The following is a 24,035-nucleotide window of genomic DNA, read 5'->3' on the forward strand; positions in this document are numbered from 1 at the left end:
ATAAAAGTCTTCATAGATAACTTGTTTTTTCTTAACCCCTCCTTCTCCCTTAGGAGCCTATACCCGTTTTTTTTTGGGTAATTCGAAATACACAAACTCAGAGATTGATGATGAAATGTAACTCTATTATCTGAATAACTCACTCTTATTTGATAGCTTGCTTGGATAGTTGTTAATTGTTATATATGTATGACTGTCTTAAATGTAATTCCTATCTTAATTGTTTTTAAATTTAATTGTATTATATTAAAAATTAGTTGTTAAGTAGCGACAAAAAATGTGATTTATATAATAATTTAGTAAATTTTACGAATATCAAACATAAAAATTATATTTGCATTTTATAGTTATATTTGCGCTCCATAGCAAATTGCGTTTGTTGTGGAGCATCTCATTTGTATAAATCGAGGGTTTGTGTCTATGAAATTTGTGTTTATATTATGTCTATATTCTTTTGTTAGGCTAGAATGACGAGTGAGATTAGAATCTAGAGGAGAGAGACGAGCGAGAGAGGGAAGAGAGTGGAGAGAGGTAAATTGTATATGTATATCGGTTAGAGAATTATATATATGCAATTACCATGTTCATGTATCAATAATTGTGTTTGCATATATGCATAAATTTGAATTTGTATACATTTGATTTCAGATAAGACATTTGTATTTGTATATATAGTTTATCTCGATGTATACAAACACAATTTATACACTTGCGTATGTGTAAAGTGAGAGAGGCGAAGGAGAGAACTGAGAGTGTCGAGTGGATCCAAGGAAAGGAGGTGAATGACATTTATTTTGAATAAATAATTTGCTATTTTTTATAATTTTCCCTAATTTATTTGAAATTCTCACACGGTTGACCTTTTTTTCCACCTCATCCTTTCTCACTATTAAATAATAATTGTTTACCATATATCCAATATTTGCTTGTAATAATTATACTTGAACTCATTTTTTAAAAAGATAATATTGAAGTTTATTTTATAAAATTTCAATATATGAAATTTAATTACATACTTGAATTATAGTCGATTTTAATTAAATAGATAAACACATGACTTGTCATTTCTATTAAATAATTTTTATTATTAAATTAACAATATTTTTGTGAGTGATAGTTCATCAAATAGATACACTAATCAATAAAATATATCATATTTTTTAATTATACACATCAACATCATTTGAGTCATCAATAGTTTTACAACTTAATCTAATAAATCATAATAAAAAAGTTAATTCTATTAATTTATCTCAAATTTTACCAATTTGTTTACATTTTGAAAAAAAAGTGCTTTACAAATTTGTGACAATAATATTGATAAGTGATGGAATAAGAAATATGAAACAAAGTATCTATTAATATTAACATATATAATTAAATGAAGTATATATTTTTAGTGATCCACATGAAAACACACATAAAATTATTTCGAAACACTTTATCGTATATTCAACTGGTAAGAAGTTGGAACATAACTTTTGAAATGGGCATAAATATCGAAAAATTAAAAAATCGAATTAAACTAAATTGATTTAGTTCTTCGTTTTTTCGGTTTGATATCGATATTCTTTTTCAAAAGTTCAATTCTTCTTCGATTAGATGTTCGATATAAGGGTCTAAAAACTTCGGTACATCAAAGAACCAAACTTTTATTTAATAAATTAAAATTAAAAAAATATATTATATATATTTGTTGGTATTCTCTTAACTAAAAATAAAAAGTCAACTAACAATTACTTAAATTATTCATGAACAAATCAAAATAACAATAAATTTACAATTCAATAGTAACTTCAAATATGAATCGCCAAGAGGAACCCAAACATATTTTTATCAATGTACATTATGTAAAGGAACCGTCTTCATCGTTGTTTTTCTCGAAAAGTAATTAGAAGCATAATGCTCTTGACAAAGATAAATATAGTATTTTAGTTGGCACAATAAGTGTTTCATAAGAAAAAATTTATTATGAATGAGATACAACTTACACTAGTTGTATGAGAGAGTACTTTATTATTATTATATTTAAATTCGTAGGATCTACGCTTTTTGTATGCCTCCTATTTCTCTTTCTTATTTTTCTCTTTTTTGTCATTTTTTTTCTTCTTAAATTTATTTTGAAATCAATTTAATTACAATCTTATTTTGTACATATGAAAATAATTATTTACCTATTTGTTTTAATCATTTTTTTAAAAATTATTTTATCATCAAAAATAAAAAAAGGCACGAGCATATAAAAGTTCAAGTTTAAAATAGATTGTACTAATTTGTTTTTTAAATTTGAAGTATACCTTCAAGTTGAAAAGTTATATTTCAAATTCTCATGATCAGGCATCAATTTCAAATAAAATAAAAAATAAATTTTAGATAAATTTTAAAAGTAGAAATTAAAATGATACGAAATATGAAGGTGAAAATTTTTAAAGTACTATAAATGAAAAATAAGAAAAAAGAGATATAAATAATTTTAGTGGTCGATATATATGATTATAAGTGACCGTTTAAAAAATTAACTTGAATTTTTGTATGTTCATGCCTTTTTATTTTTAATGAAAAAAATATATATTTTTTTAAATAATTGGTTAAAATAAATAGATAAATAATTATTTTCATATGTACAAAATGAGAGAGTAATTAAATCAATTTTAAAATAAATTAAAAAGAAAAAAAAGAAAAAGAGAGAAAAAAAAGGAAAGAGAACAACAAGAAAGAGAAATAGGAGGCAAAGAAGAAAAACAATGTGTAGACTCCACGAATTTAAATATAATAATAATAATAAAATACTTCCTCATTACAACTAGCGTAAGTTGTGCCTCATTCATAATAAATTTTTTCGTTTCGTTCCATAGAGAGACACATTATTCCTTAACAAAGTTTTAAATTTTTAATTATCTTATATTTTAACTTTGTCCTTGTTTTAGTTTTTATTGTACCAAAAATCAATCTAAAAACACCAATTAAATTGAACCGAAATAAAGAAATCGAATCAAACCAAATTAGTTTGGTTTGAAATATAATATACACTTTTTCAAAACAAAAAATTAAAAATAAAATAATTGTGATAAAATCGAATTGAAAAACCGAACGCGGAACGACTTTTGTAGGCGGGAACTTGTAATATACCGCATGCATATCTATTTTCATACCCGCCATTTCTAAACCCGTTTAGGGTTTTTCAAATTTTCACTATTTTCTTCAACAAATTCAAAAATTCAAAAATTCAATTGGGGATTTTGGGAATTCACTGTAATTATAGGAGTTTTTTTTTGTCTGTGAGAATTCAGTGTAATGGCGGGGATCAAAGTCACGGAGGAGCTTGTTTCAATGGTGCGTTCAATTGTTGGCGATGAATATACAGAGATGGACATAATTAGATCACTTCACATGGCGAAAAACGATCCTACAGCTGCAATAAACATCATTTTCGACACCCCGAGTTTTAAGAAAATTGAAATTCGCAATACCCATTTGAATTCGGAAGCTGGGAATGTTAGTAGTAATAGTGGTAAGATTAAGGAAGCTGAGATTAGTACCCATTTGAATTCGGAAGCTGGGAATGTTAGTAGTAATAGTGGTAAGATCAAAGAAGATGAGATTAGTACAGTTTCTTTGAATGAAGGATTGGATTCTGAAAGGGAATTTGGGGATAATGGGTTGGTGGGTAAGAGGGCTGGACGTGATATGGGTAGTGAATGTGGGAGTAATGATTTGGTGGGTAAGAGAGCTGGGTGTCAAATGGGGAGTGAATGGTGGTATGTGGGGTGTGGTGAGGTTGCTGGTATGTCAACCTGTAAAGGGAGGATTGTGAAGCCTGGTGATGAAGTTGATTTTACGTTCCCAGTGGAGAAGAAATTGAGTTCACCTTCACCTGGGAAGTTTGGAGGTGGACGAGGGCGTCAAGCAGCTGCGTGTTCTGAAATTGTAAGGTTTTCTACAAAGGCTTGTGGAGAGGTATTGGTTTCTTCTTTATGTTCCTTCCCCTTAAATCTATCTCTTTTTGTTGTATTTGATGGAATTCCGCTAGACAATTGAACATATAAAGAAAATGGGAGAAGGAAGCTGCCAAGGTTTTACAGTAGTCAAGTTGCATTCAAAATCAACGTGGAGCTAGGACAATGGCTGTGTCTTGGAGAGTATGGTCTAGTGGTTGAGGCTGGTGGGGATGTAGAAAGCTTCTGTAGCTCAGCAAAGACCACAACTTTAGGCTTCTAACCTTTTTATATGTATGAATGAGCATATATATAGTTAGAGATATATATTGGAACCACAAAAAAATATGATGAGATGAATGTTGATCCTCTACCCTTAACCGTATGTCTCGTGTTGGAGCTTGGGGAATGGGGAATCCGAGAGTCAGTCCAATAGGTACCATGAATGGTTAATTTGGATTAGTAAGGCCAGTAGGTACCAGATACCGGACGGCTATACCAAAAAAAGTTACTCCCTCCATTTCAATTTGTTTGTCTTACTTTCCTTATTAATCCGTTTAAAAAAGAATGTCTCTTTCTTTTATCGATAACTCCTTAATTCTAACTTTCCACATGACATGTTTATGACTATAAGATTAAAGGACATTTTGCTACATTCTACAAATCTTTAACTTTTTTTTATCAGGATTCTACGTATCTTTAATGTAAGACCATAAGATTAAAATTTTTTCTTTACTTTCTTGAACTCCGTGCTAAGTCAAACCCAACCAACCAAACAAATTGGGACAAAGGGAGTATATATTCCAGAATGTACCGCTTCTAAATCCTGGATCCACCACTCATTGGGGCATGTGAGTGATAACTTGAGATTCCACGTTCAAATCCAAGCTACAACACTTGCTATAAACCATCTATTCCAGCCTTAGTGGGTAGAATTACATCTTGGGCTGGATAAAAGCTGCCTGGTGGACCAGTTAAGATCCGAGCAAGTTGGTTCGAAGAACACCCAAATCTGAAAAGAAATAAGAAGAGTTAAATGCAGTGGTACATCATTTTAATATATGTTCTCTTACATAAATATTGTTTGAGCTTGGGTCTGTGGGTGCGCCTGCTTCTGAATATGGAGTGAATTTGTCGGAAGAAAGAATTTATTGACAATTAGTTTTTTATGGGTGTGACAGAGGGGAGTGCTTGAACTTTCTTGATGGAATTCTGTTTGATAAGCCTAATTTTTTGTGGTTGTTTGTTGTGGAATGATAGATTGGGCGTATTCCAAATGAATGGGCTCGATGCATTCTGCCGCTGGTGAGGGATAAGAAGATTAGGATTGAAGGGTGTTGCAAATCAGTCCCTAATATATTGGGGATTATGGACTCTGTTCTTTTGTCTGTCAGGTACTCTGTTTTAACTGTATTGTAGTTTAGCATTTGAGGTGAAGAATCCAGTTTCACGAGACGCGATACAGATGGTGTTGATTTTGATCAACTTTTCCTTATATACAGAGTGCATATTAACAGTTCCATGTTTCGTAAAAGCCATCAGACATCACTAAAGGCTAGAAGCAATCCCGCAGATGACACAGTTATTCACCCCCTTCCCACTTTGTTCCATTTGCTTGGGCTTACTCCTTTCAAGAAGGTGATAATTTTTTCATTGGTTCTTTACGCTTTAGGAAATAGTTGATGCTTTCTGATCTTAGTTATTATGAATTATAACCCTCTTATGACAACTTGTTTATCAGTTGGAATCAGCATATCCTGCCTAGTTGTAAGAATCCATCTCATGGATGATTGAGTGAGATTAATTCATAATTTATTTTTTCATCGTCATTAGGCAGAATTTACTCCAGCTGATTTATACACAAGGAAGCGACCTTTGAACGAACAGGTAAGACAAGAGAGAGTTTCCACTTGTTTTTCTCTCCCTCTTGCTCCCCTTTATCCAATTAAAGTAGAGTAGCAAGATGTTGTTCTAGGGTTGCACTCTCTTAGATCAGCTGCAACCTACAATTGATTAAAATGTTGAGTTTTAATGCTTCATTTGTCTCCACAGGACAGCTCCATAGGTCCTGCCTCAATATTGCGTGCAAACTTATCCAAAAGCTCCTCATCTGCAGATGGAAATGAAGTTGACAATGATGAGTCAATTTCTGATACTGATCTTGACTATATTGTTGGTTTAGCTGATAGCTCGAAGCTACAGGTATGGACAACTCAACATTGTTCATTTGCCTATGGAGTTCTTTGTGTTTATTAAATACATCCACAATCATATTTTAGGAAATGGAACCACCAAGTACGCTCCAGTGCGAACTGCGACCCTATCAGAAGCAGGCACTTCATTGGATGACGCAACTGGAGAGGGGAAGAAACACGGATGAAGCAGCAACAACTCTGCACCCATGTTGGAATGCTTACCGCCTGAAGGACGAGTATGTGAATGTTGGCTTACATCCTTTTATCATTTATTTCACATTCTGTACACTAAATATTCATTTCAGGAGGGAGCTTGTTGTTTACTTGAATGCATTTTCGGGTGATGCAACCACTGAATTTCCGAGTACCCTTGAGATGGCTAGAGGAGGAGTATGATGATGCTATGCTTCTCTTGCTTTTTTGGGATAGTTTGTTTGTTGGTAGTATATATGCACTTTCCACCTAATGACTTGAGAATATTCTGAAGATTTTGGCAGATTCCATGGGGCTAGGGAAGACTATAATGACTATATCTCTCCTCCTCAGTCATTCTGAAAGAGGTGGATCATCAGGAAGCCAATCGACAAGTCAGCTGTCCAGTGAAAACGGAGAAGCTAGTAATATCTTAGGTCATTCTCCAACTTTTGTGAAGAAATCAGCAAAAGTCTCTAGTCTTGATAAGCTTCTGAAACACAAGCCGAAACTTATCTCTGGTGGCAATCTGATTATATGTCCAATGACACTACTAGGTCAATGGAAGGTACTTCACATCTACTTCAACTGGAAAATTAGTATTACTATGTTTTTAGGAACTAATCTGGTGCATTGGGCATATTCAGCTCTACACAATTGTCAAAACCAAAAGAAAATAAAAGGGATTCACATATTACATATAGATATCTGAAGATGAATTCATCACTTGTAGGCAGAGATTGAAGCCCATGCACAACCTGGGGCTCTATCTGTTTATGTTTATTATGGGCAGACAAGATCAAAGGATGCAAAAGTGCTTGCTCGAAGTGATGTCGTGCTAACGACATATGGGGTATTGGCCTCCGAATTTTCTGCTGAGGTATATTTTTTATTCTTCAAACTGTAGTTTTAGTTTATGCGTTCACCTTGTTTGCCTATGGTTACTACTTTGTGCTAATTTGGTCTAGGTCCTTGTGTCTTCATTTATGTTCTGTACTCATGTAGAATGCTGAGGACAGTGGGGGCCTTCTCTCTATTAGATGGTTTAGAGTGGTGCTTGATGAGGCACATACTATCAAATCCTCCAAAAGCCAAATCTCAAATGCTGCCGCTGCTCTTATTGCTGACCGTCGGTGGTGTCTTACTGGTACCCCTATCCAGGTATCCAGTGTTACAGCTGTAAAATTTGTTAATTGGTAAATTATTAGCATTATTTGGAGATTAAAGTTTCTTTTTCCTACGTAGTAAAACATACTGTTTTGCTATTTTCGTAGTTCTTCTCAGAAAGGTAGAAGCTGTTGGATTCGATTATTGGTTAGATTCATACAAATGCTACATTATTAAGGCTTTGGTCCATCTCTTTTATTGCTAGATTGATCATGTATCTTATTTTAATGGCTTTGTAAGTTCAAGCATGCCTTGAACCTTGAGTATTTGTCCTCTATGTTTCAAAGCTGAACCAGATGTTCAAACTTAAATTGTCCGAACTGATTGTAGATGCTAGTTTTTCTCTGTGTAAGTTGAGATACAAGTTCATGCAGCTCTTCTTGCCCTACTTTCCAGAGGGAAAACAATATATATCTTCTGAAAAACTGATGTTCTCGAGTACTCTACATTTTATCAGATGTCCGGATATCCACCTCTTTTACCGAATATGCAGTCATATTCTTTCAGATAGATCCTTCTTGTCTGGTCCTGAGCCTGTTGTTGTATCTCTATGGTACTAATGCTGCAGTTTTAAAATAACATCATAGTTTAAAAGAATTATCTTATCAAAGACTCCATAGCTAGATACCTAGTGAAATACTAAGCAGTTTTGTCGGACATGGTCTTAGGTAATCAGACTCTTTAGCAAGCTTCACCATACATGAAATTGAGATACCTTTTGCTCAGTTAGGTGTCCATCAGCTGATTATTACTAGTACACTTGAGGATACCACTAATCTGATCAGGTAATCTTAGCTATATACTAGTTTCCCCTTAATTTGATTCAGACATTTTTGGATATTTCCTTAAATATAGCATTTGTTGCCGTCTTATAGTTTTTTACCAGTGCTCATATGCTTTTTCAAGAGAAGGTATACTGATATTCACCTTACTCATTTTGCTACGGGACTTGCAATTTTCCTCTGACAGAACAATCTGGAGGACATTTACAGTCTACTAAGATTTTTGAGAGTCGAACCATGGGGAAGCTGGGCATGGTAAGATATGGATCCCTTGCTTATAACCTTCAAATGTGTTTGTTTTCATGAAGTTTATCAGACACTATGGTGGGGTACTCTTGATTCTTTGAATGAATATATAATTATGTTTCTAAAATGTCATAGGTGGGTGTTGAATTGTTGATGACTGATGCTATTTCTAAGTTTACCCCCATCTGTCAAATGATCTACAGCAGCTTGATTTTTCATTCATATGGTCTTGTTATCAGATTAAGATTTGAAAATGACTATTAAAGATGACACTGTTTTGAATTAATTACCCATTGATGTGACTTCAACTAAAACCTCATGAATCTTGCTGGCATTAGTCTTGATCCTTACCATTTGGGTATGAGGAGATTTTGGTTGTGGTGCTGCTACAAGTGCTGTTCCTTCTTGTATTTAGGGAAATATGAAGCTTAGTTCTCTGTGAGAGAGTGATTTTACAGTTGATTGAATTTTCTCATGTTACTGTAATGACATTCAACCTGTTGTCTGCTTGATCATATTTAGGTGGAACAAGCTTATTCAGAAACCTTTTGAGGAGGGAGATGAGAGGGGGCTAAAGTTGGTTCAATCAATATTAAGTCTGATTATGTTGAGAAGAACAAAGTCTAGTACAGATAGGGAAGGAAGGTTGGAATTATCCCGGGGGTTCACTAATCTTATATCTTTGTTATCTTCGTTAATAATGGTTATTTTCAAGTTTATTGAAATGTTATTCTGCTGCTGGTATTATTGCATCACAGACCAATTTTAGTTCTACCACCAGCAGATATTCAAGTGATATATTGTGAACTTACAGAAGCAGAGCGCGACTTCTATGATGCTTTGTATAAAAGATCCAAGGTTTTTACCAACATTGATCACTCTGTCCATGAAATATTTTATCCTTAGATACCCTTTGCACCTTTATTTCATTTACAATAGTTCTATATCTCCAATATTAGGTGAAGTTTGATCAGTTTGTTGAGCAAGGACGGGTTCTCCACAACTATGCTTCTATATTGGAGTTGCTTTTGCGACTTCGTCAATGCTGTGACCATCCGTTTCTTGTCATGAGGTTTGGACTTCTATTTATGCGCTTATCTATTTTTTTAGTTTGTTATTCTGTGGTTTCTTCTTGTCTAAATGAACTTATGCTCCAGAAAAACTGTTTTGTAACTTTCCAACAGGCACTTGTATATTCTCTGTTGATGAGTTCAAACTTTGGTTTTGTGTTCAAATTTTTTCTGATTGTATGTGATTCTCATTACTCCCTCTGTCCCTAATAGACATTCCTATTTCTCATTATTGTCAACTTGACCAATTTTTGTAATTCAGTTAGACCGATTAATTCACATTATAAACTTGGATTCAAATAGTCTTTTTGCTAAGGAAGTCTAATAAAATGGAAATAAATTGAAAATTATCTTCTTGGTTTGATAATGAATAGAGTTCAGAATCATTTTCTTTTTGTTATGATTTATGAATATTACATGTGGCTTTGAAGCAACTATGTAAAGTGAAGTACTAGTACAAAGTTGCATATCTTAGTCAAGGAACATTTCAGACTATAGGAGGGTGATATAGGACATAGAAAAGGGAGTGTTTGATTTATATGATTTTTTCTGAACTTCAAGCTATTGGATTAGCGCATGTTCCATCTGTTCCATATGGAAATTAAGAAAAGTAAGTTGCATGCTTATTCGTTACTTGAAGAATCATTTTTGAGTTTGAACAGAGGAAGTTGTGAACATAATAACGTTCTGATGCTTTGGATAATGGAAGATCTTTCTGACTTCTATCTGTTTCTTCTTTTGTTGCTTTCTCGGTTTGTTCTGGTTTTGTGAGTCATGCTTCCATTCTAACTTCTGACTGGAGTGAAAATGGAAGCACTTCTTTTTTGCTTCTTTGTTGAAAGAAAAACAAGTTGAAATTTTCAAATCATTGCAATTGTTGATCCAAGATACTTCTATGAAGTAAATACAGTGTCCAGAAATGTTATCAACTCTAGATTTTCTAGGAAGTGATCATTGTTTTTCTTGTAAGTGCTATTTCGGATTGTTTATTTATTTTTCTTTCAAGTAGTCCGTTAGCATCTTTTTTTGTTTAGGCATCATCCTTGACTTATAATACAGTGGCAGGTGTAATTGTTTTTACAGATCTTTTGGATTGTTTACGTAGCTTGCTTCTGTGTCTAGACTGTGGACTCAGCTGGAGTACCTGATAGCTGATAATTACAAAATATAATCTATTAAGTAACATTTGCTGATGGGGTTTATTTTTGACCAGTCGAGGTGATACTCAAGAATTCTCTGATCTAAATAAGCTTGCTAAACGTTTCCTCAAGGGTGGTAAGGAGACTGGAGAAGGCAAGGATGTCCCTTCACATGCTTATATTCAAGAGGTTGTGGAAGAGTTGCGGAATGGAGAACAGGGTGAATGCCCTATTTGTCTTGAAGCTTTTGAAGATGCGGTGTTGACTCCATGTGCTCATAGGTTATGTCGAGAGTGTCTTTTGGCAAGCTGGCGAAGTTCTAATTCAGGCCTCTGTCCTGTTTGTAGGTATTCTCCTGCAAGTTATTACTAAACAACATGATTCTATAAGATGAGATCAACTGCATATTTTGACATTATATAAATTCGACTTCTGCAGAAACACTGTCAGTAGGCAGGAGCTTATAACAGCACCATCAGACAACCGCTTTCAGGTTGATGTTGAAAAGAATTGGGTGGAGTCATCAAAAGTATCAGCCTTGTTGTCTGAATTAAAACGTCTTCATTCTGTTGGCTCCAAAAGCATTGTTTTTAGTCAGTGGACTGCCTTCTTAGATCTACTGCAGATTCCTCTTTCTCGGTACCACCACATTCCTATTCATGTTAGAATCCGAAGAACTTATAATTTTCTTGAACTGTATTTTGCAACTTGTTTGTCTTTTGAGGTAAATTTTTAATAAGGAACTCCATGAACATCATGGTATTGTCAATTTATGGCAAACTAATTAATTATAGTAGTCTTGGTATGCATGCTTATAAGGATACAGAGACTCAGAAAGATTTCCAGTTTGGCAAATGCTTGGATATTTTCTTTATTTACGATATGATTCTTTTCCGACCATTAGTTGAAACACTCCTGTCAAACAGTTGAAGTTCAAATGATTTGTCAATTGCCTTTGGTAACAGTCTTTTTCATATTTGCACACTTTATTTTTGAGTTAATCTATTTGTTTACATCCATACTTGTGCAGTAGTAGTATTCCATTTGTTCGCCTTGATGGGACGTTAAACCAACAACAACGTGAGAAAGTAATAAAGAAGTTCTCAGAAGAGGATGACATATCGGTTTGTCATCGTTGCTGCCTCTTTGGTTATAATATTTGTATTAATTAATTATGTTGCCTTAATCAATTTGAATATTGTATAGGTGTTGCTAATGTCATTGAAGGCTGGTGGTGTTGGGATAAACCTGACGGCTGCATCTAATGCTTTTGTCATGGTACTTGTCTCCTTGTGGCTTTAGATGTTGTGCTGTCCTTTCTTTACAATGAACTTTGATGGCCCCATGATGTTTACTGTTTGTATGCATCTATTTTTCTGCGATTCTTTTGTCGTCAAATATATACTGTTTTCATCTTTGCCTATTATCTCTAGGATCCTTGGTGGAATCCAGCTGTTGAGGAGCAAGCAGTCATGCGTGTTCATCGTATTGGACAAACTAAGCAAGTAATGATCAAACGATTCATTGTGAAGGTATGCTAAACACCTTTCTCCTTAAGTAGGACTAGTTAATTGGATCACCATGTAACAATATCACCTTCTTTGGTAAATGCTTTACCTGAAATCATATGCTCTACTGCACACCTTGAGTTCTTAACCATGTTTGTAAAGTCATCGAACCCTTGCATGCATATTTCTCTGCTGGCAGGGTTCAGTAGAGGAAAGAATGGAGGCAGTCCAAGCTAGGAAGCAACGTATGATTTCTGGTGCTTTGACTGACCAAGAAGTTCGGACTGCAAGAATCGAGGAACTCAAGATGCTTTTTGCATAGAAAATAGACAACAACTAATTATGCCAAAAATGTTCCCTCTGGCTCCTCAGAATATAGATTACACACAACATATCAGATCATTTCATTCTGCTCTGCTGAAACACTGGCTTGTTTTGGAGGCCTCAGGAATCTCGAGTGTTGAAAAGTGATCGTTCCATTGGTTACAACTGATTTAATTTCCGGAGGAAGCTACAGCTACATTGCTATCAGTGTTCCAATTTTTCACTGAAGCAGATTCCAGAAGCGTGAATGTAACTGGCATTCGGGGTTTGTGTATTTCTACTTCACTGTTCTAAACATTGCTATCAGTGTTCCAGTTTTGATAGCTTAAACAAATTTGTAAGTAATGATCATAATTTTGTCAATGTAGCTATGCAAGCTGCAGAGAGTCATAGTAAATCTATAAGCTTTTTCCAATCAACAAAACTTGTATGCATATTATTTGTAACTTAAATTTTGAAGTGTAATATGATTATAAATTCCCTATAAATAATAGATCCACCCCTATTTCTATACGGGGACTGAATGTATGTTGTTTCAGTATATATAAAAATCATCAAACATTTGCGAACAATTGATATGTTTTAGCATCAAGACTAATTTGTCTAACAGCAGCAACTGCAGCTATGACTCCTAAGACTGAGAAAAACACTGCTATTGACATGTTAAGCCAATAAATTGGATTCTTCTTTGATGGTTTGAATGTCAAATTGAAGAAAATCACAGGCAACACAAAATCAAGAGGCAAGAAACCAAATGCTCCGATTACTGCATTGATGTCTCCGAAAAATGGAAGCATTGCTGCAATTGTAGTCGATATGATGACTGAAATTGATCGAGATATTAGACGTGGAATCACATTTCGAGTTGAAAATTCACTGCTCTTAGCATCTGCAAATGTCCTTTCGAGTACTTCGTTTGTTGGTTGTAAGTATACCTGCAAAATACACACCAGTTAGTCGTAATACTGCTAGTGTATAGTGAATGTATAATGTATTCATACGGATTATAAGCTTATATATGTCGATAGTGTAAATAGTTTATGCAAGTTTGTATAATATAACCTATTGTAGTAGATTGTTTTGAAAAATTAATTTCATTTGTTAAAAAAAATGAATTTTGAATCTGACTCAATTTTAAAAAGCTAGTTCATGAGGTAAAAATAGACTACGATCATTTAAATAGAGAATAATGTTTTTGCTCAACAAACATTCATATGTATAGCTCTTGGACAAACATTCATTTGTGAAACTTAAAACTCCACGACAATGACTATTTTTTCAATTCAAGAGACAGAAAAGTGGCTATTTGTGAAATTTTCCCGTTATATACATGGTTAAATGTAGGGTTTTGTAAGATTCCCGCACATTCAGGATAATGAAATACTGTTCTGTATAGCTCACATCGTAAGTATAGTTAGTTCATCAAATGACTCATTGAGATACTATGACCTACTTTCGTACCAAAGGGTTGAGACCTAGCTACTTTTCAGTCATGCATTTAAAAAATAGCCATCATACTAAGAGTTTCAAATTCACATGTATATAACTCTTAGAAAAAACAATCACATGTGAAATTTAAAACTCCACGACAATGACTATTTTTTCAATTCAAGAGACGGAGGAGTGGCTATTTGTGAAATTTCAACCCGTTTAATACTGGACATCTGATACGTGGACAATAACAAAGCAATATAATGTATCACATACCACAGCAACAGCAGACAATTGAAGAATTGTGAAGATGTTGGTTATGAAGATAAATGATTTTGGGACTAAATTGTGGCCATTTTGTGTAAAGTTGCTTAAAATGAGGCCCTCAGCTTTGTTACCAAAGGCCCAATATCCAGAAATAGCCACACTGAAGAAAGTTGTTGAAAGCACTGCATAACAAATGCAAAGCCCTTTGAACATTTTTCCTTTCACAGGGGGAGCTATCGTTGCCTGTAATAATCATATTAAAATCGTCAAATATCGTCTATAAGAATATAACGAAAAATTACAAGAAATCTCACTTTTTAGTTTACTTATCAGTTTAGTGTATCTCGCACATCATATTAGTATATTATGTATAAAGTGTACATCATATTAGTGTATCATATATAGAATGTAATGTATCTTACTTAATGATTAATGTATCTCGCGCATCAGATTAATGTATCAGTTTGAGGAATTTCTGTAATTATAAACTTTTAAGGGATAGATTATAATTCTGCCTTAAAAGTATGTGATTTTTCTGTACTTAGATTTGTAAATGCATACAACTCGTCAAGATTTGTAAATAGTTAGAGATAAACGAGGAGTGACAAACGGTCGAGTCAGATTATATACGATCGGGTCAAAAAAACTTTTAAATAAAAACGGATAAAATATTTGGTTCATCAATGTCTAACACAGGTAAATAGATTGAGTTAACCGATGAATATTCATATTATTCATGGTTTCGAGAGTAATTCACGTGAAAACACAAGCTAACCTGAATTTCGGGAATAATTCCATTTCCAAATGTGGTGGCAATAATAGCTATTGCATTAAAAACTCCAAAAATGCGTGTTTCCTTATCGTTACTTATTGAATAGTCCTTAATAGGTCCCTTAGATGAATTTCCTAGAAAAAAATATATAACAAAAAGTCGTCATTATAAATTATTATTATTATCATCGAAAATAATTATTATAGAAAAATCTGACGATAAAGAAATTAATTTATACCTATGTAAATGGAACCAATAGTGGCACAAGCACTATAAGCAAGACAAAGTAGAAGTGAAATTAAGTTGATATGTCTTAGTGAGTGAAATGATGGCATTTGAGCTAAAATCAACATTAAGCCACCAAATATTACTACAAATTGATATAACTTCATAGCTCCATTTGGATTTAATAGCAAGTAAATTGCCTGCAAAAATAAAAATAAAAATATATAAAAAAAGTGAAAAGATATTATAAGTAAGTTATTTTCGTATTAAATCGTATACATTGACTGACAGTATAAAAAGTTTTAATATTTTATAAATAGAAATATTTTATAGTACCGTATACATGACTATTTTTTTGTCAATATCTTTAAAAGAAGCCACATAGACTTCAAATTTCATACGTTAAACTGCATGACAATAGTTGAAAAGTAAAAACGAACACTCACTAGCAAATGGCCATGTTTTAAAAAATAACCAAAATCAAGAAGTTTTGAGTTGAAAGGGGTTTGAAAAATATTTTAATTTTGATCGATATTACGATGCAAAATTTTATAGAGGATCTATGTTAAAGAATGACAAAAGTCCCACATCGGTGATTAATGAGATGGATGGACTCTTTATAAGGCTCGGGCAATCCTCCTTCCTTTGAGCTAGCTTTTGGGGTGTGAGTTAGGCCTAAGACTTCATAACAAAAATTTTGGACAAAGTTAAAATATATATATATATATATATATTTAAAAAAAATAAAAAATCAAATAGGGCTACATAAACACCGGAAAACCGAAAACCCGTATCGAACCGAATTTTTTAGGTATTTTGATTTTGGTTTTTCGGTTTTTGGTTCGGTATTCGGTATATATTTTTATATTTTTCGGTATTTCGATTTGATTTTCGGTATGTAATTTTGTGTTATTCGGTATTTCGGTTTACCGAAATATATTTTATTATAATATATATTTATATTATATTAATTATTAATGTTAAATAATAAATATTACAATTTAAAATAAAAAATAAAAAAGTAAAACATACTTATTGATGTAACTATTTTTAGCCCGTTAAGCTGAAAAATCAAACAAAAAATTTGTAAATTTTTAAAAGCCCAACTGAGCAAGCTCATTAAAAAATTAAAATAATAAAAATCGAACCGAAATAATAAAAACTGAACCGAATCGAATTATTTCAATTCGATATTCGATACACATTGTACAAAAACCAAAAACCAAAAAAATAAAATAAAAAAAGCCAAAACCAAATCGAATTACGAAATGTCCACCTCAAAAATCAAACCTAAACTCTTTGGTCTAAATTTTATTTGAAGAAACTCACCTTCATACATTGTCCTCCTAGAAGAGTGGAGCCTATTACTGCACCATAGCATACCATAAATTGAATTGGTCCAACATAATATCTGCCCCACCTTGGTCCTGTAAAAATTTATTATATAATTAGATTTTGTTGTTTTATATAAATAAATAAATAATTTAAGTATTAACAATCAAGTGGCAATTATGGACCCAAAGAAAAAGAAAATTATATTTTTATGGACAACACAAAAAAAATTGTGCTAAATGGAGTAGGTGGGTCAAAAATATTAGTTCGACTTTAGGCTATATATAAATACTATCACACAAGATTTTTTTTTACGAGTTCGAGCTATAAAAATAATCTGTTATCATTTAATTTTTTCTATATTTATGTATAACAAAAATTTAGTGTATCAAACTGTCTTTTTTTCCCCTCATTTTCATAATGTAATTATATTTTAACCTTTTATAACAAGCTAATTATTTTATTTTTTGAGTTACTAATTTTATTTATTATACAACAGACTGATAAATAGTTATTTTTCTTCAATCATGATTTAATAACATTATAATTCTTTGACCTTTGTCACTATAGAAGTTAAACTTTAATATTAAATTGTGTTTCAATTTAAGAAAATTAATTATTTAGTATGACTTTTCAAATTTGGTGGCTACTCAAAAGAAAATGTCCACTCATATAAAAATACAAAGCAAAAAAAGAAAAGATGCACGTAACCCAAGAAAAAGGTTACAATATTGGATTATATGAATTTTGGTACCTATATTATATGGTGTGAAAAATACATATAACCAATTATAATAATTTATTCTAACAACTTGATATATACAGATAAAATAGTCCTACTTATCAAAATGTTTTTTTTTTTCCAATTACTATCAAAATGAATTAAGTTTTTATCATGACACACTAGCTACATGAACCCCTTTCTTATTTATTATTATAATTCATCGATTTTAAGTTGTATATTCTTTTTGTCTTATTTTATATGACATTTTTCGGATTTTGAGATTCAAACTAGTCTATTATTGATCGTAAGTTTTTCATAGATCTTTTTAACATTTTAAATTATCAATTATTGTGACTTATAGTACCCTTTACGTAGTTTACAAATATATAAATTTCATTTTAAAAAATTTAAAAATTTCATATGCAAATATTCGATCAAAGTTAAACTATTTGATTCAGACAAAACTAAAAATGTCACATAAAACGGGACAAAGGTAGTATATATGTATATCAAAGAAACATGCAAACATATGTTGGTTACTATGTCTTGTTTTTGGATTATTATTCCACATGCATGTACTATATATAATATTTTGATAATTTAACTTTCAGATGGCGATAATAGCATAAAACTGTATAGACCTCGTTGTGTACATACCTAAAATGTCGTTAGCCATATCGCGGAAGCGAAGATGGCGACGACCTAGGTGAGCATGGTGTTCAAGGACCATGGACAAGAGATTATATGAATAGAATGTGACAATAGCTCCAATCACCAAACATAAAATCCCACCCCACCATCCAAGTGAAGCAAAAGCAAATGGAAGACTCAACAATGGTGGAGCTACAATAGAAGTTGATAAGTGGTAGCCGCAATGCATCCACGATCCTGTAATATGAAAAAATAAATATATATATATATATAATGTAAATTGACACTTTTTGAACAAAAACAACGACTTTATCAGCATTGAAGGTAAATTTAGTCAAACATGACGGTTGACTTTTTATTGTTTTTTTATTTTTAATAAAAAGACAAAAAGAAAACAGAAAATTCGGCTGAAAATTTGATAATTTAAATTGATAAGACATTAATTTCACTGTGGGAAGTAGGTGATGTTTTTTCAGCAAATTTAATAATATTTTGAATTTTTCCTAACAAAGAAAATCAAGTCTAAAGAATTAAAAGAAAAAAAAAATCTGATTTTATATTGATTTAACGTGACTTCGTTGTTAAACTTTTTATATTTTTACTTATTATTTAATAATCATATAATTAATTATCTTTTTTTAATTATAACTCTAATACGAATCGTATATTTTGATATTTAAAATCGTTGGTTTGTGAGATTATATAATAATAAAATATGATATAATTAATTTAAGCTATATATTATAAAATGATAAACAGTTGTAAGTGTGTGCCCCAACGAGATATTATATCTTAGCATGTGTCCATATAAAATGACAAGTTTGGCCTAATAAATAAATAGTAAAAAATCATTTTTATATAATTATTTTAATGACCATTAAAATTTAGTTAAAGTTTCAACACATTAATTAATTAATTAATGATAAATAGTTGTTGAACTTACAACACATACTAATATGGAAATCAAATTAAGTGACCAAAAAAAAACCAACTTCCAAAGTATGAAAGTCCAAAATAATATATATAGTGTTATTAAAAGAATCTTCTTACTTGTATGATATTCTCTATTAATTGAAAGCATCTTCTCATAATGAGATTCGAAAAACAATTACGTAAATAATATAATTATTAAATCACATAATAGATTAATTGAAAATAAATATCCAACTATGCATAGTAAATCTTAAGAAAATTGAGTTAACTCTTTTTTAGTTTCACTTCATGTCCATTATGAATTTCGTAGAGTATTAAAATTAATCTGAATTCACTTTGAGTAAAAGACCTTTTATAAATGAAAATCACTTCTTACCAAATCTTTTTTTAATTTTAGAAATTACATTTACCATTAGCTTAAAATTTCAATTATAAATACAAGTAATTGACTAAAAAAAAAAATATCCGAATTTTACTCAATATTTTTATTTTAAGATTAATAGATGAAACTTCTGATCAAACATCGAAAGATCATATTTATCCCATTATAACTTCGATTAAAGGAAATATAAATATGAAGTAATTATTGAACATAGAATAAAGAAATATAATTACCTTTGGATTTAAGAACAAAGAGGGCACCAGCGTCAAGCTCTTTTTCATGATCATGATATTCATTATGGGATGAAGAATCATTATCAATAAACTCTGTTCCCATTTTTCTTGATTGTATATTTATAATTTGTATTTGTATAATATTTTTAAAAATATTATCTTATTATTTTTATAAATATTCTTGAGCTTTAATGGAGTGAAGATGATATGGGGAAGATAGTGATGATGAAGCAAATTATGACAATATGGGAACTTACATATATATATATACACACACACACAACTATTTACCCACCCACCCCACCCCCACTTGTTTCCAATTATATGCACTTTTTTATATAGGGATGGTGGTTGATTAATTTTGTGTTTTTTGTTTTTCTTATAGTGATGGTTTCATGTTTAATGAGTACACAACTCAACTACCTTATATTAAGTGCTTTTTATTTTCTCTCCGTATGGTTATTGAGCAATTTCTGCTTTTATGACAGTAATTTTGAATCAACGTGTGAATATTTTAACTGAGTCAATTTCTTAAATAATCGTTCAAATTTAAAGAAATGATTTGAAATGTTATTTATGTTTTATTTAGGATTAAAATTATTACATAATTATTGTTTTTTTCCTCCACATATATTTGACGCTTCAAAAGTCTCACTCTTTTCTAATTGACATGACATGTTATTATAGTTTTTCTTTTAATAATAGATCAATTTGATTCATACACCTATTTAACTTAATGATCATATTATTTACTTTTTTTTCAAAAAAAAAATTAGTTTATTAAGAATATATCTTCATACTTAAGAATCTTTTATTATAATTAAAGTTTTTATTTTTTATGTTACGAAGAATAAGTTTTTACATGTATCATAATATTATTAATTTTGGATACTTATAATAAACAAATACATTTAAAAAAAATATCTATATGAATCACTCATTCTATCCTAGTTGATGTTATTCTTACAATAACTTGTATTTATAAAGTTTATAAACAGAAACAGAAACAGAAATAAGATGAAGCAGAAAATAATATAGAACACAAGAATTAATCCGAGTCCACAGAAACTACTGTGTGTCCTTAAGAAATTTAATCCCCTCACTATACCCAAGGTTATGGATTAATTTCTCCCAAGATAAAACGGATTAAACCTGTTAAAGAAATAGCGGTACCTCAAACTTCTTTAACTTCAACGAACTTAAGAACAGCAACAAGTCACACAGACTCAGTCGATCGACACTTTGATTTTATTTGAGAAAAAAAATAAATGCAGAGAAAGAAAAATTTTCAGTGATTAAAAAATCAAAAATTGACTTCCTTTTATAGCCATTTTCAGCAAGGAACATGTCTGTTCAGTGAAATCTGTTCAGACCCATTTTATCCAGAAAGTTGTGTCTTTTGGAAAAAATAACAACTTTTTGAAAAATTGTGTCTGTTAGAAAAATAACTACTTTTTGGAAAGTAACGACTTTTCGAAAAGTAACGACTTTTCGGAAAGAGTAACAACTTTTCGGAATGTTACCGTTACCTGCAAATTTATAAGAAATGACTTTTCATTTGCACTTTGCAAATGACTTTTCATTTTCCCTCCAAAGTAGTTCCCTCACTTTTCATATTCTCTCTTTTCTTTTCCCATTCACACTTGCTAAAACCCAACAATCCCCCACATGAATGGGGAAGGCTATTGTTAAAACATATGCATGAAAAAACTTGTGTGTCTTGTAGGTAAAGGCTAATCGCATCTGGATAAGTAGGTTTCCCTTTAAACTTTCCATAGTGAACATATATCGGATATACTCGGTCAATCGGTAGATTTGATATCTTTGAACCGTTGAGCTTTGGTGTATACCTAGACAACATATGTCACACAATCAACCCTTAAACTGTTCTTAGTTCTCATTGTTTTGTTCGTTTCAGCCATGAACACATCTTGGATAGTAAGTGCTTAAAGAATTGGCCTTACCGGATTCTCCTTGAAGCGGCTTACACTTCACACTCACATAGGTGATTTCTAAATGTGTTATCCCATAGATACACCATTTGATATTCCCTGTATCAAACTTAGAAACCATTAAAAAGTCCTTATGTCTTTATCCTGGTTACTAAACATTGTCTCATCATGAGAATGGACCATAAAATAATAATAATAATAATTTTTTTCCCTTTGACAATGTTGAACCGTCATCAATGACTTTGTTTTATCTCCTTGAACCTAGATCTTGGGATCTCCAGTCTTCTAGGTAGAGTTACCGCCACGATGACTTGTTCTTGGCCATAGTCCCATTCCCGTCGATGATTTCTCAACTCCCTCTCTATTTAGGCCTTTTGTAAGTGGATCCGACACATTATCTTTTGACTTCACATAGTCAATTGTGATAATTTCACTAGAGAGTAGTTGTCTCACAGAGTTATGTCTTCGTCTTATGTGACGAGACTTGCCGTTATACATAATGCTTCCAGCCCTTCCTATTGCAGCTTGACTATCACAATGTATGCATATAGGGGCCATTGGTTTGGGCCAAAATGGAATATCTTCTAAGAAATTCGGGAGCCATTCAGCTTCTTCACCTGCCTTGTCTAAAGCAATGAATTCAGACTCCATTGTAGAGCGAGCTATACATGTTTGTTTGGATGATTTCCAAGATATTGCTCCTCCACCAATAGTAAAAACGTATCCACTTGTGGATTTTGTTTCAGTTGACCCAGTAATATAATTTGCATCACTATATCCTTAAAGAACGGTTGGATATCTGTTGTAATGTAAAGCATATTTTTGAGTGTCATCTAAGTATCCCAAAACTCTCTTCATTGCCAACCAATGATTATGATTAGGATTACTTGTGTATCGACTCAGTTTACTGATAGCACAAGCTATGTCTGGTCGTGTACAATTCATGACATACATTAAGCTTTCCAATACGCTAGCATAGTCCAATTGAGACTGACTTTCGCCTTTATTATTTGCAAGATGAAGATTTACATCAATTGGAGTCTTTGCCCTTTTAAAATTCAAAAATTTGAATTTTTCAAGTATCTTTTGAATATAATGAGTTTGAGACAATGCTAGACCATTAGGAGTTTTAAGAATTTTAATTCCTAATATCACATCAGCAACTCCTAAATCTTTCATATCAAACTTACTAGCAAGCATATGCTTTGTAACTTTTATATTAGCAATTTCTTTGCTCATTATAAGCATATCATCTACATATAGGCATAAAACAACTTCCTGATTTGGAGTATCTTTAATGTAAACACATTTATCACATTCATTGATCTTAAATCCATTTGACAACATGGTTTGATCAAACTTTGCATACCATTGTTTTGGTGCTTGTTTTAGCCCATAAAGTGACTTAATAAGTTTGCATACTTTCTTTTCTTTACCAGGAACTACAAAACTCTCAGGTTGTTCTATGTGAATTTCCTATTCAAGCTCTCCATTTAAGAAGGCTGTTTTCACATCCATTTGATGAATTTCAAGACCGTATACTGCAGCTAGTGCAATTAACATCCGAATTGATGTAATCCTAGTCACTGGCGAATATGTGCCAAAATAATCAAGACCTTCTTTTTGTCTAAAACCTTTGACAACAAGTCTTGCTTTATATTTGTCAATAGTTCCATCGTCTTTCATCTTCCTTTTAAAGATCCATTTTGAACCCAACGGTTTGTTCTCTGGAGGAAGATCAACCAACTCCCAAGTATGATTGCTTAAGATTGATTCAATTTCACTATTAACAGCCTCCTTCCAAGAGGTTGAGTCGCTAGACAACATTGCTTCCTTGAATGTTTGAGGCTCACTTTCAAGTAGAAATGTTACAAAATCTGATCCAAATGAAGTAGATGTCTTTTGACGTTTATTGCGTCTTGGACTTTCTTCATTTTGTTCATTCTCTTTTGGTTCTTCTCTAGGTTGTTTAGATCCCCCACTAGATGACTCAAGTCTAGTTTTATACGGATAGATATGTTCAAAAAATTCAGCACAATCTGATTTCATTACCGTATTATCATGAATATCCGGATGTTCGGACTTATGAACCAAAAAACGACATGCCTTACTGTTTGTGGCATATCCAATGAATACACAATCCACAGTCTTAGATCCTATTTTTACCCTCTTAGGTATAGGAACTTTGACTTTGGCTAGACACCCCCACACTTTGAAATATTTCAAATTGGGTTTTCTACCTTTCCATTTTTCATATGGAATTACATTTGTCTTTGAGTGAGGCACTCTATTAAGTATCTGATTTGCTGTAAGGATAGCTTCCCCCCACAAGTTCTGTGGTAAACCTGAACATATAAGTAATGCATTCATCATTTCTTTTAAAGTTCGATTTTTTCTTTCTGCAATTCCATTAGACTGAGGAGTGTAGGGAGCAGTAGTTTGATGGATTATTCCATTTTCTAAACATATTTTTTGCAAATGGAGATTCATATTCTCCACCTCTATCACTTCTGATCATTTTGATATTTTTATCTAACTGATTTTCAACTTCAGTTTTATATTGCCTAAATGCATC

At 31.9% G+C, this 24,035-nt stretch overlaps 2 protein-coding genes across 4 annotated transcripts; one reads left to right on the forward strand and one right to left on the reverse strand.

The window, feature by feature from the left end:
- Window positions 1-3,132: 3,132 nt before the first annotated feature.
- On the forward strand, window positions 3,133-13,082 carry LOC101267090 (DNA repair protein RAD5A). 3 transcript variants are annotated; one of them, XR_003244245.2, is made up of 20 exons: window positions 3,133-3,957; window positions 5,196-5,329; window positions 5,438-5,573; window positions 5,769-5,822; window positions 5,988-6,137; window positions 6,215-6,366; window positions 6,436-6,520; window positions 6,618-6,890; window positions 7,056-7,202; window positions 7,328-7,483; window positions 8,459-8,526; window positions 9,040-9,162; window positions 9,276-9,375; window positions 9,477-9,589; window positions 10,801-11,073; window positions 11,165-11,387; window positions 11,757-11,850; window positions 11,933-12,004; window positions 12,160-12,258; window positions 12,434-13,082. XR_003244245.2 is itself a non-coding variant. In XM_010315020.4 (20 exons), exons 1-20 carry the CDS (start codon window positions 3,295-3,297, stop codon window positions 12,554-12,556), a joined length of 3,216 nt encoding a protein of 1,071 aa, XP_010313322.2. In that variant the 5' UTR covers window positions 3,133-3,294; the 3' UTR covers window positions 12,557-13,082. The 3 variants fall into 3 exon arrangements, 2 of the variants coding, with proteins under 2 accessions (XP_010313322.2, XP_010313324.2); XM_010315020.4 differs by having other exon boundaries at window positions 11,165-11,365; XM_010315022.4 differs by lacking the exons at window positions 11,757-11,850; window positions 11,933-12,004; window positions 12,160-12,258; window positions 12,434-13,082 and having other exon boundaries at window positions 10,801-11,069; window positions 11,165-11,292.
- LOC101245324 (GABA transporter 1) lies at window positions 12,965-19,806 on the reverse strand. The gene is made up of 7 exons (XM_004250960.5): window positions 19,509-19,806; window positions 17,967-18,197; window positions 16,583-16,680; window positions 15,267-15,453; window positions 15,032-15,162; window positions 14,266-14,499; window positions 12,965-13,493 (listed from the first exon to the last, which is right to left on the reverse strand). The coding sequence occupies exons 1-7, from the start codon at window positions 19,609-19,611 to the stop codon at window positions 13,113-13,115; spliced, it is 1,365 nt and encodes a 454-aa protein (XP_004251008.1). The 5' UTR covers window positions 19,612-19,806; the 3' UTR covers window positions 12,965-13,112.
- Window positions 19,807-24,035: the final 4,229 nt, after the last annotated feature.

The sequence above is a fragment of the Solanum lycopersicum genome, chromosome 11 (genome assembly GCF_036512215.1).
Source record: "Solanum lycopersicum chromosome 11, SLM_r2.1".
Lineage (NCBI taxonomy): Eukaryota > Viridiplantae > Streptophyta > Magnoliopsida > Solanales > Solanaceae > Solanum > Solanum lycopersicum.